Raw genomic sequence first — 18,413 nt, 5'->3', positions numbered from 1 at the left:
AAAAGAAACCTACTTATATTGGGTCGAAACGTAGACGACTACACCACCCACGACCAACTCCGGTCCCCATTCAGACACTTACGGCTACAACGGAGTTAGGCCGGTCTTTATCATTCATAAATTTGGACTCTTTTGGAGCCACTAACTGTGGCCCTTTTATCAGGGACCACATGTACATTGTCTTAGAAGCTTGAATAAGACTTGTCACCGAATGAATCAGATCACATATATCCTACCCCCTACACTTTCCCTCACGTCACCCCCTTCCTGTTGTGAATGTGGGCGCGCACATTGTATATAAACTGTGGTATCAAAAGAATGTACAAAATGAGTAAGATATCCATTGAATAGGATGTATGCAATCTTGAATTAAATTCTTTTTTGCTTCTATAAAAAGTTTTTTCTTTCTTTGAATTGTTAAATAGAAATGGTGTAAATTTGTAATTTCTTTCCTCTGGTCACGGACCCCTTCCTTTTGTTCTTCTTCTCCTACATTAGAAAGGGCTAAATACTGGTCAGTAACGGGGAATTCACCGATCTTTGGCTGTTACCGACCGGTATTTAGCTACCTACACTGGCCCTTGATTTCCAATATGTAGATAAATGAACTTTTATTTATATAGACAGAGTTCTGACAGGGATCCTGTTTATTTTGGTATGCACTAGTGTTATACTGCATCTAAACTCAAACACCCTCTCGCGCATCTCCTGGAGTAAGCCTCGAATACTCACTCACCCTTGTTGCCCTTGGTGAGTGAAGTGCAACAAAGAATAACTTGGTTACCTAATTTTTATACAATGATAATAAGAGTATTTTTATATATAATTTAATACTACTGTTCTCCCACTTCTAAGTGTTTTGAATAGCACGTGCTACTATTACCTAATGTAATGCATCAGCTTATTAAACTCAGAATGTGTGGTTTTAAATTGTGACCTTCAGATCACTGCAGATGTCAGCAACAAGAACTGAGTCATCTTGCTGTTTCATGTACAATAATACATTAGGCCTATGTTGACGTGAGGCCCTGGTAAGTGCCTGGGCCTAGAAATAGAGAAAAGGCTCAAAATGATGGAAAGGAGACATCTGCTGGTCCTTCCCATATAGTGCCAACCTACTATTGGAATATAATGAATGGTAGTTAATAAAGCTTTCAGATGTTTATTAAACTCGGCCTCCACCTGATGATGAAAAAGGACTCTCCCTCTCAGGGGTGTGGAGATCCTATAGCCTGACACTCAGGACAGATTAGTTGGGGTCAAGAACAACAGGTCTTCATGTTTATTTGGTCCAACCAACAAGTAGGTCAATTCCCCTATGACAAAGCCTTTGGCTGTCAATTTACAGTACACCAAGCATGGATCTGTGGTCTGTGGAAGAGGATTGCCTGCTACTAAGGAAAGATGTGTATTCATATGAATTAGTTCTTCAAACCTGTATCGATGGCTCATGAATACAAAAGGCATCCTTGTTAGGATGAGCGCCCTAAGGAACTGCAGTGAGCTTAGGTTGCAAAGCTGACAAGGTCCAGCAGAAAAATATCTATCCTTGTTCTCAAAATGTAACAATATTTAAACGACTTCATATGTTTCCAGATTACAACCTAAATATATGCAAATAAAACCGGAAGCATGATAGCAAGATTGGTGTTTGTGATCAAAATAAAATGTACACAAAAAAACTACAACTTGAAGTAAAGTTTTGGTAAACTATTGCACCACTTTAAATATAGTTATCTAAGGCATAATTTAGTAAAACTTGTTGGATGCATGACATTATTTTTTTTTTTTAAGAAGAAAGCTACCTAAATGCACCCACAGGTACATAATCTTGCAGTAAGACAGGCTTACGACTTCCAGGAATTTACAGGAGTTTATCAACTAAAATCCATTTTCTCAGGATCAGATATGCACACACATTTGTTCGTGCAAACATCTGCTGACCATCTGCAAAATCACTTCCACTGCACCCCCTTTTTTTCCCCATTATTAAGTTTTACTCCTGCAGAGTAAATTACAAACTTTTCCCACTACAATGCAGCCGGGGCCGAAAGCAATTTTACTTGTCACATTTTCCCTCCAGTAAAGTCGGTCTGTTGTTCTGGGGGCAAGAACAACAGCTCGCTCACAAGTGAGCGGAAGGTAATTTCAAATTGGAATTCGGCTGCGCTCAACTCCTAATCGAGACCTGTATAGATTTTCAAAATGGTGGCAAAATCAGAACCTTGCATGAGTCAACACCCATCAGAGAAGCTATTAGCAGAGCTTTTGTATCATGAGGATACAGTCATCATTTCTGGCAGCCAAAGGGAGAACTAGATTTTGTTAAATGACAAGTAGAGTTCGGAAGCATCCCATCCCATGGCCAAGTAGATATTTACTACATTTCCATACCAACCTTATTTTCAGTGTCAAAAGCTACAGTACTTACATGGCAGGATGAGGCGCCAGCGGCGCCAGCGCAGATCATGGAGTCAGTCACCATGCTGCCCCACTGGTTCTTGCAGTCCTTTTCACTCACAATGGGGAGTGCCACCTGCTGGAGGATGATTGCTCCTGCATTTGCTAAAGAGACAAATAAAACAAGTGACACAAAGTCAATTATTGCTGAGCCCGGGGCAAGCAATTCTCCTGTACTCACTGGCCACCAGGAGTCATTCTACAAGGGTCGCCCCTGGCCAAACTCAATGACCTCCGTCTTGTCAGTGTTGATTTTTAGGAAGCTATGGTTCATCCAGGACATGATCTCAACAAGACACTCATGAAACCTGATAGCTGTATCTTCAGGCTGTTTAGCTATCGAGATTATAAATTGAGAATCATCTGCGTATGATACCAGGGCAAAACCATGCTTCCTAAAAGCACAGACTGCCTCACGCTCCGCCTGCGCGGGGTTACTGGAACCAAGAAATGATCTAGAAGGAGCTGCACAATGGAAGTGCATGCAGAGAGAAGAAGAAGCCCAAGGTGGGACTACGAATACTTCCAGGCATATCTATAATGGATCTGCACCCCCCCCTCTTTACACCTGTAGGCAGGGCCACCAGGTAAGATCACAGGTATGTCTCTGCATTTCTGTTCCAGTTTGTACTTTTCTATGTTTTCTAGTGAGGATAACTGATCCTACTAAGTAATAACCATCTTTCTCCAGGTTTGTATCTCGGTGAACAGTGCCCTATTCCGCAATGTTTAATTTGAGGCGGTGGTTGCTGGTGGGGCCCACCAGCACTTGTTTTTGGGACCAGCACTTATTTTTCCTCAACAGACATTGACCAAGAGCAAAAGAGGGAAAAATAAAAACAGGGGAAATCAGAGGAAGGGAAAGGCGGAAAAACCATCATAAAGGTGAGAGCAGGAAACTGCAAGAGAGTGAGATAAAGGGGCAGGGTGTGCCTGGCAGTAGATTAAAGAGGCCTGAAGTGGATTCAAGACTACACATTCAGCATGCCGGCATTTAATAATACAGGCCGATGGCTTACAAATTAAGCACTGCCTCTGGGTAGGTATTTGGACTGCATAGAAACACCAAATCTCCTTGTTCCAAAGCCACAGTAGATGATCACAAAGCATTATTGATTGCCTTAACTTACCACCATGGACATGAAATTGCATCAAAGATTTCTGTAAACACTGTTTACCACCGTATTATGAGAGCAGGTTTCTGGAGGTGGAACAGTGACAAGAACATTTGTGCATACTTATTGTGTTGCCTTTTGTTCTTTTGGCTATATGTGCTGTTATCTTTTGTGCTGTGATGTGATGTACTGTGGTTATGTTTTTGCCCTGTATTTTAACTGCTTTGTAGTGCTGTGTTCTGTTATGTTTTAATTGTGCTATTATGTTGCCTTGTGTATGTTACTGTGTTATCTTTTAATGCTCATCATGAATACGTCAATAAATGATGCCACACTTGCATGTACAGAGCGGCAAAGGGTATTAACTAGACAGAACAGCCACAATGCAAGTAAGAAAACAATACAACTTTTTCCATCAAGCAAGGCGAAAATAGAAGGTTCATGATATGTCTACAAGTGTATATACCGGTTCATTAAAAAACAAGTTCAGAACCTTGTTTAGATATGTGCATACCATCAAATTAAATGTTTAGTAGCCCAGCAGAGGAATTGTAGTACTCTCAATAAAGGTAGGGATACGTGAAATGAGAAGTTTTTATATTTTCCTATGAAGTTTTGCAAAGTTGACAAACTTTGCACTATGTGCTGTTTGTAAAGTTTTTCAGCTTCGCAAATCTTTACAAGCTGATGAAAATTCCTGTGATAGGACTTTCTATGAAGAAATGTTCCCAGAATAGAATTTTTGCAGTAGAATTATCCAGCATTTATGTTTATTAAATTTCTAATCTTTGTGGACTTATCAAGCTTATGAAGTTAGTAAAAACCTGATGAAGTTTGGGGCAGAAACTAGGGCCAAACTGGAACCTCAAAGCAGCCTTGGCAAAGTTTGTCAGACCAGCCCCTATACGTTGCATAGTAGGTGCAGCAAGCAAGCCTAATCACTACAGGGAGGGCTTCGGGGGTTCTCCCCCAAGAAAATTTGGGCAAAAACGACGCATTCTACAATACATTTTTTATTATATATATTTGCTTTTAAAGCATAGTAAATGACCTACGAGAGCTCACCAGGATTCAAAAATCTTTCTGGGGCCCTTCAATGATCCTCTTACTGTCACACTTCAACAGTGCCCCTTATCTCTCCATAGCTTCTCTCCCACCATGTACTTCATTTGTTTGATATTGCCTCTCATACCAGTGAAGGGTTTTGGAGCACATCACACAAAAGTAGAGGGACAATGAATCATACATGTGTAAATCAGTGTATAAAAAATGTTGCATAAGACAAAGGGGACTACAAGGTGTAGGATTCAGGGCATCCATACCGGTAGGAATTTTTTAAGAGGGCTTGGTCTGGAGAAGCTCAAACCCAGGATTCAGAACGTAACACAGTGGTTACGGTTGGCTTTACTAATAAGAATGTATTTCTATCCAAACAATCCCTTTTTGGCAACGTGAGGATAATGAAAGACTCAGAAAAAAACATAACTTTCTAACCTGTACCATGTAGTTTGCATGCAGCTCTTACATAGCACTTCATAGCTCACTGTGCGAGATTATAATAGTAACTTATGAACTGCACACTAACAAAAGGGTCTTTTTTTACAAAACAAGTAACCCACTAAGCTATGCACATTCGGTGATCTGCAGGGTATACATTCTTTGCAGCAGGGATAGTAACCCTCTGGCTACCTTAGATGAGTCAAAACTGCCACTAAATAAAACTCAGATCTCTCTCCAGCAGGTAGATCAATCACCAGATTTATATTGACACTTTTATTGTTGCCTGAAAACTACTGGATATACAAGGAACTCTGCAGAGGGTGCTTTTAAAACTGCTGCACTGCTACAAAAACTGCCCAAGTAACAAAAACGGCCTCCCACCCTTCCAGTCTCCTAGAAAAATGCTCGATGCCTGGTATGGCCAGTATGGCCCTGGTGAAAACTCTTCACAGCTTCACACTGTCCTAACTGAATATACACCATTCTTTCATCCTTATACTGTAAATTCAACAAACACGGAGACAACCATACTGATCCTGATGACTCCACGGTAACACAAGCATTGGCAAAGCCAATATGTCTCGCCTTTTCGACCTAGTGACTTTGCAAATGCTTTTTGTCAATGCTGAACATCATTGGCAAAAAGAAAAGCTTCTTTGCCAATGCGGTATAGCATCAGAAAAAAAAGAAAAAACAACAGCATGTGCTGAGTAGTACGTGTGCGTACGTCATGACGCACACACACATGCATCATGACTCTATAGTGGCCAGCAACATGACGTATGTACACATGCATCACAATGCATTTGTGTACATACGACATGACCCAGTCGCTATTTTGTTAATTTTTTTATTTACCCTTCCAAGATGCCGAACGCCAATCTTGGAGCCATAGATTTAAAAAAAAAAGTAGCCTGGCAACAAATTACCTATAATGGACCCTCCAAAAATGTTAAAAGAAACATTTAGTTTTAAGAATGCGACGGGGTGGCAGGGGGGCTCTAGGTACGTACTTGGGGGAATAATTCACCATGGGGGGCAAGAAACAGGGAGGAAGTGGGCGGGCAACGGAGGTGATGAGGTGGGGAGAGGAAGAGAAGAATTAAAAAAGTAATTGAGGGACGGGGGGGGGTTACAATGGACGTGCTGTGGCTGGGTGGGGTAGAGAGCAACACGGAATGCGTGGTGGGGGCAGGTATTTAAGGGGGAAAGCAGCAAATAGGGAGAGAGCACAAAAACACAAGCACTCTCACAGAATGCTGAAAGAAAAAGTTAAAGTAGTTCCATGAATGCGTACAGTGGAAGGCTACAAGTCATCCAATCAAAAGGATGGGTATGGTAAAGAAGTAATGATCCAGGAAAGGGACAAACACAAGAAAAGGAAGGAAAGCGCTCAAATAGAAAGGAAGGAAATGAAGGTGACAAGATATTCAACCAGGGATTGTTTGGCCGAGAGCCCACTGTAAGTTTTGGTGTGGTCCATAATGGGTCTTTCGACAAGAAACATTAAGGGCCTGATTCACAAAGGGCTTCTGCACTCGTGGCGGAGGCCCCGCAGTTGTGGGAAGTCTCAGCACTAGGGTGGAATCTCCACAATGAGAATTCTCATTGCAGAGCTTCTGCTCCGAGTGTGGCGACTCCTCGACAACTGCGGGGCCTCCGCCACGAGTGGGGAGGCCCTTTGTGGAACATGTCCTAATTGCTTTTAGGTCTAGCCTGCAGACATTTTTAGCAGTCTGTTGGAGAGAGCTAAAAACAATCATGGCACAACATTGTAGCTCAGGAAAAAAAATCTCATGTTGTTAAATTAGCAGTTAATGTGTCCTAATCTCATCATTAGGTCAATCACTGAGTGAGCCATCTTGGATTGTTTGTTGTTCACATTGTGCTTGTAAAATGAAACCTCTGTTTTGCATTGGGGCCCAGTTTCCAGTTTGGAAATGCACAAACTTTTAAGCTTTGAATTCTTAAAAATGTTCCCAGTAGAATGCGGACACATTTTAAGTGTAACATTCATTTCCGCGTGTGTTTCTACTGCTCCATGCAAGTGTAGAGAAATAACCAGGGGGCATATTATCAAGGGGGTTTATCTCCGCTTTTTTGGCTTTAAAAGCCAAGAAAGCGGAGATAAAATTATCTCCCTATTACCAAGCTGTCGCTAACACCAGTTAGTGACAGCTAGTAGGAGATAGCGACCATCTTGGGCCCCACTTTGCATGTCAGTGATATTTATCACTAATGACATGCAAAGTGGGCGTGCCAAGATGTTAGCGACTGGAAACAGTCCCTAACATCGCTATCTCCTATTACCAACTTTTGGAGATATTTGCGCTAAGCTCGAATATCTCCAAAAGCTAACACCTGCCCTGAGCAGTTCTTAGCCATGTTATCCAATGGGAGGTGGATAACATGGCTAAGAGCATTTGCTCGATAATGCATGAATATCGCTGACTTTTCAGCGATATTCATGCATTTCGGCCGTTTTTTATCGCATTTGCGATAAACCTTGTTAATAGCAAGGTTTATCTGCGATAAAAATCGCCGATGTGCGGCGATAATTTTTGTCTCTAAACAAGTTAGAGACAAAAATTATCGCTAGTTGTTGGTAATATGCCCCTAGGTTCTGCTACTGTTCTGTTGAACGTTTAGCAGTTCTGGTGAGTTCTGGGACAGTTCCATTCACAGCATCACAGATCTGCTGGGTTCTGGTACTGCCCTGTTCAGGGTATTCTGAGTAGTACACAGGAAGCAGCATATGAAGGCAGCTAGGAAATAACGTAAATATCCACAATTTGGACAAGAAATGATTTCTCTGGAGAAGGTACTCAAAAGGGCCATCATTCTAATCAAATCAGAATATTATAACTGATTCATAAAGCCCTGGGTACTAAAGATATGTTTAAAGTGCTTAAGTAACTAAAGCGATGATCTGTAGTCCATCTACAGAGACTGAAGCCTCTTTCTTAAAAATCTTGGGGCAAATTACCAACATTTAGCGATATTTACCGCTAACGATGCTTAGCAACACATTTTTTAACGCTAAGCATCGCCGGAAATTATCGCAGAGATAACTTGCTATTAGCAAGGTTTATCTCAGTAGTGATAAAAATCCTCGCGCTAACTGCAAATTGAGAGATTATTGCTGGAAAACCAACGATAATCTCTCGAAGTTTGGCGTTAGCTTGATAATAGGGGCTCACAAACTTAGCCATGAAATCCACCTTCCATAGGATATCAAGGCTAAGTCAGGAAAATACCAGGTGTAAAAAAAGCAGTGCTAACCGCGGTTAGCGCTGCTTTTTTTTTATCACTAACAGGGTTAGCGAAATCCTTGATAATAGGAGAAATGTCGCTTAACAACATTTCTCCTATTATTTTTCTCTGGAACGCCCCCTTTGCATCTCATTAGAGATGCAAGGGGAAGCGTAGAGAAAAAGGGTGCTAACATGCGAATTTGCGTGTTAGCACCCTGTTGCTGATAGGGAGATAATTTTACCTCCGCTTTCTTGACTTTTAAAGCCAAAAAAGCGGAGATAAATCCCTTGATAATATGCCCCCTTATTCTCTAACAAGGTTGACCTAACCATTAGAGGACACAACTAATCACGTTATTGGTGGTCAGCATTCAGACACTCCCGAGTGCTGTGTGACTGGTCCAGTCAGAGAAAAGGGGTTTCCTTCATTCAGATTTAGGAAAATAGCTTTAAAATTCAGTGGGTCACAAGCAGAAACCTGCTCCAGCATAATCAAGAAGATGGTTGTAGCCCCGACTTCTACCTTAACTAACTTTATCGAAGATTCACTTAAACTGCAATGTGTTCTTTAGTCCTTTAGCAAGACTGGGATGCCAAGTAGTGTTGTTTTAATACTATTTATCCTAAGGCCCAGATTATGAGTTTAGGTGTTATTTAATCACACCTGATAATTAACAATACCATAGGGTACGTTATATATCGGGTGTGATAAATAACACCTTTTACTAGTTAGTGGGGAATAAAATGAGGGTTTCGGTGTGTAGCGCACCAAACTCTGCATGATACGGTAAACACTGTATGCTTTTCCCCTGTAAATTTTTGGCAGGTTTGACCTGGCGAAATTTAACCAAGATTGGGGTATTTAATGCATCTGACAATTATCGGACGCGTTATAATAATAATAATCCACATTTGTAAAGCGCAAACAATCACCCGTAAGGGTCTCCGGGCGCTGGGGGCCGTCAGGATGATTAAGCAAGCTATTGCCCAGAGTCACATGGTGCTTGGCTAATCTGCTGCTGTGGATCGAACCGTGATCCCCAGATTCCAGCGTCAGTCACTCTGGCCGCGGCGCCACACCTCTCCCATACATAACAACTCACAACAGCGACCCGTGCATAAACAGGGCTTTACGCACATGTCGGAATATACCCACCAACTCATAAACAGGGCCTTAGTAAAAAACTTTTTTAAAAAAATGCATCTAAAAGGAGTTTGATATTCACAGGAGTCTTAGCCTTGAGTTGGACATGAATTGGTATATCTCTCGAGAGCAGCATGTGGTCAATCATAGAATGTTGGCACCTTTCATAGATGTTCTAGTATTTTATGTTTTAGAGTGAAATCTGTTGTTTTTGCTCGTGGATTACATAAAGGCATCTAATGCAGTAGTTGTGTGCTGTGTGTGGGTCCCTGGCATCCGTCCACTCGTCTATGACCCTCATTACAAGTTAAGGGTTAAATGTGAGTTATGTGATAATCAAATACATTTGCGGTTATCCCCAGATAACTTCTGGTAGGTCAAGCCTACCGAAATTTAACAGGGGTGAGGTGGGGGAATGACCCTCCATGTTATGCTTACATGTCTTCTTGTAAACTCGGGACAGGAAGTATTTACCAAAAATGGTAAATACCTCACATTGGGATAATCCTAATTTCCCATGAAGCTGTGCTCTCTGTTCTATTATATGTAATTTTATACTATGTCCCTGTTTTGAACGATTTGATTTCAGCCTCTCTTGTGGACTTTGTACACTATCGAGCAATCATTTTTAAATAATGGAAGAGGCGTATGGATAAGTTGGCTCCCCATCACTTTATGTTCATGGGGGACTTAGCGTTGGAGAATAAGCATCTTCCATGTCAGAATTCTATTCGCCTCTAGAGTACTTCTGAAGACTCTTCGTTTGAGCAGGATGTAGGCAGTCTTACCAGTTCTGAATTGGACCATTGGACCTCTTTCTCAAAAGGCTGCGTTTGTCCATATTCCATTATTTGTATTTCATTTGGCACGTATTAGGGGCTTTGGGCCAGATGCATCAAAGCGTTTTGCCCATTCTGTGTCTATGGCAAAATGTGTTGATGCATATGGCCCTTTGTGCGTGCACCATGGGTATGGTGTCTCATTTATGTCTATCATTTGTTGTTTCTTAATCATGATTATATATTGCTATTGCCCATCAGGCTTCATGATCTCAATTCTATTTGACAACATGTTATGCCATGTTGCTGGTTTTGCATGATTTGGATTTAGCTTTAATTGTGGACTGTGCATGCCTTCAGCCAGTTAGTTTTGAAATATTTGAAGTGGTGTTTCAAACTGTTAGCAGTAAAATAATGTGTGGATTGGGCCCCAGGTTCTAGCCACCTCGACTTCTCAAACAGTACAAGGAACACAGAAAACTCCCCTCTCTCAGTCCATAGCTTGCCTGCTCCCTCGTGCTCTCTCCATCCCGTTCCCACCGCAAAAAGCGCCCCTGCTTCAATCTACCAGGGGCCGTATTATATAAAGTGCCCTCGGTGTTTGTGCCCGCTTTGCACGCCCCTAGGGCATGTTGGTATTCCAAAAGGGGCCGCAAATGCTTGTGTGGCCCCTTCTATAATATCAATAGCCCTGGTGCACATAAAGTGCCAGTGCTATATTTAAGGAGGCACTCCCAACATTTGCATGGGGGCGTGCCCCATGCAAATGAAAGAATCTCTTTGGCTCTATGCCCACGCCGTATTACCGACAAGGGCACAGAGGCAAAGAAGCGCTCAGGAGTCACACTAAAAGTGTGCCACCTGAAATGTCATGAAAGTAGCCCTCTGGAGGGGCTAAAGGTGTTCTGTAGACCCCCAGGCATCCCCTTGCAGGGGGGTGCAGTGATCTACACCCATGCTGCCATGTACTAGAGCTGTCCCAGTACAAGGCATGTTGTAGCCAGATGTGTTGTGCCAAGTGGGCAGCAGAAGGCATAGATTATTGGTTGAATAGCCATATGTTGATGCATTTACTGCACAAATGTCAGGGTAAAGGGCATTCTAAATGAGGCCAGCCTCCTCTGATGCTTTTACAATTTATGGGATAAAAAGGGAGGGAAACTTTGAAGACAACCAGCTATGAGAGAGATATATTTGTGAAATTTGCAAGGCGAGATGGGTATAGTCCCAAAAGTCCAGTGGATACCCACTTGTACTATTTTCCATTGTATTTTAACAACAATATTTTGAGCAAAGACTTGTGGAATGTTCCTCTGCAGAATCCTTCAGTCCCACTGAAAAATTGAGGATGCTGTGCATGTTAAGCCATATATCCATTTGTTTGTTCATATACAAAATATTATTTTGTATGTATGTGGCCACTGGTCTCTGGTCTGCAGTGTATCGCCGGTGGCCTTTGGCACCCGATTGCTTTTGCAGTATTTTAGGTATGTTACACTTATGCATGATGTGCCTTAATTTCAAGTGTAATGTTTTATTTAGGCAAAGCATTGGTTTGCACTTATACAGGAGTGTATTGCAGTGTGAACTCTCACAACACTGTTCTCATGATATGGCAGCATTACAACCTTCTTACAATCCTAGTGCACAACCACTGAACACTACAAAGGGCCAGGCATAACCTGTGAAACTTTCTAAAACTGAAGACCAGCCACGCTGCAGAGTTCTGAACACTTTGCAGCCAGCAAATAGATGAGCCTGGGGGCCCAGATGGCATGCTATGTCAGAGTGAAGTCAATAATTAGTACCTATTTTAATTCAGTACTTATATAAATAATGAGTGCCTACAGTAAATAATTAGTCACCTATGTGATGAGTGCACTAATTATCTGGAAATAAGTCATGAATTTACAAAACAGGCTCTAAGGTTGGCAGGAAAGAAAGGGCAGGCCTTCTTCATGATCCTCATCTGATGGTAACAAGAAGTGACTACAGATGCCATCTGACGAGTGAGTTTGAGCTCTTTGTCCGACCAAAAACCCAAGCTCTTTACCGTCAGAGAAATGAATAGATCCCACAAGCAGGACGGCCGTGGCGAGAAGGTATCACTGTTATACTCCAAGAACTGCCTTACGATACAGTCAGACAATTTCCTTGGTATTGTAGTGGTATTGGTGCCAAGTGAGTGGCCTCAATATCTCTACCTTTCTTAGGAACTTTTCCACCAAAAAGTGTTTTGAAGATGCTACACTATCTATGTCAAAGGTGCTGCCATTCCTTTGGAGACAAAGACAGGTCTGTTTTATTAGCATTGTGCGAACAACATACTGCTGATATGGTATTTGGTAAAAGAAAGAAGTACATCAAGTTGAAGATTTAACTTGGGGAAGTATTTGAGAACAAATACATATGATGAAGAAGAGCACAGCCCCTCCTTGAAGTGGCAATTGCAAGTGGAAATAGATGTTGGACGGGATTCTTAAGGAATGTGATTCCTTATTTGGATTATGTGCTATAAATCCTTTAGTTTTGTCATGTGTTGATAAGGTTTTAACCCCCCTGGTATTGAGCACCCACATCAGAGGGATTAAAGATGGTTGAGGAAATGCCAAAAAGTTGAACAGAAATTATGAACATTGCATTAGCTTTGTCTTAGTGCACAAACATAGCAATGCCAAGAGCTGAACTGGGATTCATCTTCATTTACCATTCAGCCAAGAAATTTTTCAGAATTTTGTAAGGCAATCACAAACTCACAATTAAGGTTTGGTCGTCCCCAGCCAGATGTGACGCACTTCATGCCTGCTGGAAAATCATCTCCAGGAGCGGGCAAGCATACAGGAGACACATGCACGTTTAGCTGGGCAGGAGAGGCGAGTTTCAACAAAGCTATATCCGTGGATATGGCTTGCGTATACTCCGGATTCATGATCGTCTGTGGAGAAAAGAACAGATGGCAAACATTTATCATAATCATCCTGTGAGCCTAGACCTGCACATTGTATCCACTCCTGTGCATTGTTTTTAACCCCTTCACTGCGGGGGGTAATCCCCCCGCTGTGCTGGGGGGCGGGAGGGCACGTACAGCGCCCCGGTGCTCAGGTATGGCGCTCCAGTGCTCATGACGAGCTGAGCTCGTCACAGCTGCGACCCTTTCCGTGGAACGCTCAGCACAGCAGGGGAATTATCCCCACATGCGAGCGTTCCACGGCTCATGACGAGCTGAGCTGAGCTCGTCATGAGCACCGGAGCGCCATGCCGCATGACGAGCTCAGCTCGTCATGAGCATGGAAGGTTTTAAAGCACTCCAAGGAGTAGGACCTGACTACCTACAAAAACAGTTTAATTGGTATATACTGAAATAAATTTATGTTCGCTTGGAGCTAAGCTTGTTAGTGTCCCAGCCACAAAAAAGGCGATAAGGGGTGACCGAGGCTTCGTTTTTGGGGCAGATTGATGCTTCTGCAGACAAACACTGAACAACATCCCAGGAATGTAGAACATGTACCAGGCAACATGAAGGGAACACAAATGATAGATTACTGGTGCTCACGTGTTAAATAGTTCATGATCCACACATGGTCACCAGTAATGTATCCTTCTTGCGCTTGTCACAATGAATGCTTGTTTTATGGACCCAGGGAAGAGCTGTTGAATTTTGTTTTGTAAAGCTGATGACATTGAAGAGTTCACAGTCCTATTATTAAAATCCAGAAGGGAGAATCGTGTGTGTGATCAGATTCTGAGGGACACCGGGTCACCCCATTACGTTTACAACTGATCATTGGAGTGGCACGTTTACTTCCCTCTTTGGGCTGAGTGTTAATGAGGAGGGTCAGCCTATGTGACAGTCACAAGAGGCAATTATTAATGTATATGTAGTCCACAAGAAGCACAAAGGTTCTGTTGCCACTAGTTTGGATACAGTCTCACCATTAATATTTTTTACAGTCGAAGGTTTAAATTGCCTGATCTAGTTTTATTAATGTAGCCCTCAGAAAAATGGTATCACTTAAAGAAATACAGGGGATTCTATTAAGATAGGCCAATTTAATTCTGGTTCATGTAAACCCTGCATTTCAAAAATGTAGGAGACAATTGACTTGTTTGCAAATATAATATAATTTAGTGCAGTCTGAGGAATGGTGTGTGTTCAGATACATGATTTATGTAAAGAATTGGACAATTATAGCCATTGTTCTTGTCCAAATACAGCAACTGAAAGCAACATCCCAGTGTTGTTCTCTCAGTGATGTATTGGTGCAGTTAAGAGACTGCTTTTTACTTTCTCTAGCTCACAATATACCCAGAAATGTGTTGACTTGTTGTAGGAAATTTCAAATATGAACACAGCAGAAAATATAAAACATGCAGAAAATATAAAAAAGCGCAGAAAATGTAAAACATTAGAAATAGCGCAATACCAAACACGAGTAGAAAACACACAACTGTAACTAGTTAAAAAACAGTTTAGGCCCAGCTCTTGCGCTGGCCTAAGTAAGGTGAAAAGTTCACTTGGGTACACCATGGGATAAGTAACTTGAAAAAGAGTCATAGTTAAAGGCCAATTCGTGTTTAGCAAGCATGAACATTGTTATGGGTTTAACACCTGAGATCACTGGCACGCACTCCGTGCTTCCAAACATATTGTAACCTGATTAGACAATTGGTGCAGGAAAATTTAATTAGCTTAATACACATATTGGTCTTAGGTACACAATGATGAAAGCACACACTCCATTTTAATTACATTTGCCATGAACACACATGCTTGCATGAGCATAGGAATGCTTGGTTTTTTAGTATTGTTCGAAGTGCAATAAAGAAAATCCTGCAGCGGGATGCCTGGCTTTCACCTTGGGGATGCCCTGTAGGGGCTATCTCACAGGGAAAAGCCAGGACGGGTTCCCAAGGCAAGCGCTTAGAGACCCCTGGGTGATAAGCGCTATATAAATCCAATATACAATACAATACAATACAATATGTCGAGGATTAGGTCAGAGTGTGTGGTTATGGGGTCAAAGGTCTTTGAGTGTTTTTCCATCTTCAATCTATTAACTACAAATCAATTATTACTTACTGTTTGTAATAAAGTAGTGTGAAAGATCTATAAAAATAGAGCTGCCCTTGAAGCAGCAAATCTTGAGAGAGCCCAGCAGCCTGCCTGTGCGTAAGGAGGGTCTTTCTCCCTGTCGCGACAGTTAGTAAAGACTGTCTTTGCATTGCCAAGAGGAGTCTGTGTCATGTTTTTTTTCATTTGGAGGTTTCAAGTCACCCTGCAACAGTCAGTATATTTACAGTAAGGTATCAGGTGGAGGGGTCCTCTCTGCATTGGGAGATCGGAAGAAGGGCTGTTAAGTGACGAGGGCAATAATGCAGCGGCCCTGCAGGTTTTGTGCTGATGTCATGACGCCAGCCTGTGCAGCAGGACTATTGTCCCCCCTGTACATCAGAGGAGAGGATGCCACCCTGAGACGCTTCATTCAAGAGACATTTTGAAGATGCCCTTGCTGTAATTCATGCGACTGTTGAAAAAATGAAAATGAAGCAGGCTGGAACCAGTAAGGAGAAGGAAGCTGACCTTGACAGAGCGGTCAGGTTATCTTACATGAGGATTGTGGATCCATTAGCGGACATCTACTAAAAAGGACCAAACAAGAACATGGGGAAATGGATACATAGATATATTGGCAGAGATTCAAGATGTAAGACGGGGTCTGAGGCCAAATAGAGAGAGTTGGTGAGACATGCCAGGATGCCGACAAATATAGATACATTGACACTTGGACAGCAGCATGCACATTCTAAGACAATGTTACCTGTGAGAAGTCACACAAATCCAGTGTGGCACTTTTTAAATACCTGGGGGCATATTACCAACAAGTAGCGATAATTATCGCTAAATAGGCTTAGTGACGATTTTTTTATCACTGCCTATCGCTGGATAAGTTAGCGGAGAAAACATGCTATTAGCAACGTTTTTCTCCATTGTGCTAAAATATCCAGCGATTGCGGCGAAATGCGTGAATATCGCTGAGAATACAGCGATATTCACGCATTAGCGACGCAATGCTCTTAGCCATGTTATCCACCTCCTATTGGATAACATGGCTAAGAACTGGTCTGTGCAGGCGTTAGTTTTTGGCGATAGCGGGAATATTTCCATCGCTACGCCTGCCTTGCTAATAGGCGATAGCGACGTTAGCGACTTCTTGCATTCGCTAACAGGTTGGGTACGCCCACTTTGCATGTCATTAGCAATAAATATCGCTGACATGCAAAGCGGGCCCCAAACCGCTCGCTATCGCCTAAAAGCTGTCACTAACATCAGTTAGAGACAGCTTGCTAATAGAGCGATAGAATTATCGCCGCTTAGCGGACGAAAACGGCCGCTAAACCGGTGATAATTGCCTATTGCCACCCTTGGTAATATGCCCCTGGATGTGATAAGGATGACCAGAATTCGTTTTGGAGGCTTGAATTGGCTCTGGTATGACGAAGAGTTCAGATCTCCAAGTAGCGAGAACCATAGGAAATTGTGTGGTGATTTGGATTAACAAACTGTGGTTGCAGTTCATGGTAGCAATGTGACCCATGCCAATGGCATTTACAGTGACTGGCTTACTTTTGCCATATGTGCCTTTTCATGAGCATCGCACCCAAGAGTGGCAGGGTCAGGGAGACAGAGCTAATTTAATGCATGCTGGAGTTTCAATAGGAACGGTAGCGGCGGCTCTTCCGTTAAGGTGGAGGAACATCGCCCCACTGCTCTCTGAGCAGTGCAAAATCGAAAGACACAATTATAATAACACAATGTTATTATGATTTTATTTTTCAGTACTGAGCCAGTCTAGGGTGGGAAAGGGCTGGGCTATCGTGACGGAGCAGAGGGGAGGAGTGGTGGGCACCATAAGTGTGCTTGTTAGTGTGGCCGGCCGTCTTAGGATGGCCAAACCGACATGAGCACTAAGCGTTTTTCCAGCTTAGGCTGTGTTGCACAGCCGGGTGGAGAACAGTCCAAGGCTCCCAGCAAATACCTGAGCGGCAAACCAGGCTGCTCAGGCCAATTGTGACGCTACTCTCATGCTGGTAATACTTTTACCAGTATGAGAGCAGCGTCTTGATTGGCTTAAGGAAGTCTGGAAGCCTGTGTGCTGCCTTGGGTTGCCGGGAATAGAAGGAAGTTCTCCCCTGTGCTGCCCACCACTTCTGTTATGCAGCAGCCGCCACTGAAGAGCCGGTGTTACCATTACCAATGCAGAGTCTGGTGTGACTGTCATAAGTACTGGGCTAATCACCCTGTCATGCTGGGCTTCGCTGTGCAAGGGACGGGGAAGAGGAGAAGGTAGAGGAGTGTTGAGAAAGGGCATTTATGCTAATTAAAGTGGAAAGGATGGAGAGGTGGCTGTATAAGTATCCAGATAGGAAGGGCGTAGGCAAGATTTCAGGGTTCCTTACTTGCGGGCTGCCAGGCAAGTAGGTATTGAGAGAATTTAAGGTCCTGCAAGAACAAAACTGATACTATAGATGACAAATGTTTGAAGGAGGTAGAATGAAGACAAATTGCTTTCCTATTCAAAGAACCCTCAACAAGGATTTGATCAGTTCTCAGGGCAGTTCTGAAGAAAGCTGAGAATGAAGTTTGAATAATACATCGTCTCTCGTGGCAAGAAGGCGGATCAGTGAATAACTGTGTGGAAAAGAGTGAATTTTCAACAGCATATGCTAATTTGTGACAGAGCAATCATACTGGTGAGCAAATATGGAAAGGGAGCAGAAATGAGAAAATCAGACATCAAATCAGCTTTTCTGACTACTGCATTTAGATGACTTTCAACTGGTGGGCCCTCAGTTTCTAAGCAAACAAAGCCATGCCAATGGTGTGCTGTGTGGCATGCTGCACTCTTTAGGAGATCGGCATATTTTCTGAATGGATGGTGAGGCAGGTGCCAAGGTCTGAGCAAGTGCTGTAGTACCTTGAGTATTTTTTTATGGTCGCCGTGGGACAGAATATGAGAGGTCTGTGCACGTTTGAGGGGCTAGCTCTTGACATTTATCCAATGCTCGAACTGAAGACCCGGCACCTGCCAGGCATTTTAGTACCTGAAGTAGGCGCGGTGACTATGGTTTTGCGTTTGTCAGCAGTCAAATTGGTAAAACA

The 18,413-nt window shown here is 42.6% G+C and overlaps 1 protein-coding gene across 1 annotated transcript in view; it reads right to left on the bottom strand.

Annotated features, from left to right (window-relative positions):
* The window catches only part of LOC147677596 (chymotrypsinogen B-like), a 52,371-nt gene that overhangs the window by 13,017 nt on the left and 20,941 nt on the right, over positions 1-18,413 (bottom strand). The window contains exons 5-6 of the mRNA XM_086945251.1: positions 13,010-13,187; positions 2,432-2,565 (exon numbers count right to left, since the gene is read on the bottom strand). Of these exons, the coding sequence (XP_086801377.1) occupies positions 2,432-2,565; positions 13,010-13,187 (312 nt within the window). The remainder of the gene's footprint in view (positions 1-2,431; positions 2,566-13,009; positions 13,188-18,413) is intronic.

Source organism: Lissotriton vulgaris, chromosome 12, assembly GCF_964263255.1.
Source record: "Lissotriton vulgaris chromosome 12, aLisVul1.2, whole genome shotgun sequence".
In the NCBI taxonomy this organism is placed as follows: domain Eukaryota; kingdom Metazoa; phylum Chordata; class Amphibia; order Caudata; family Salamandridae; genus Lissotriton; species Lissotriton vulgaris.
This window is presented reverse-complemented; position numbering and strand designations above follow the sequence as displayed.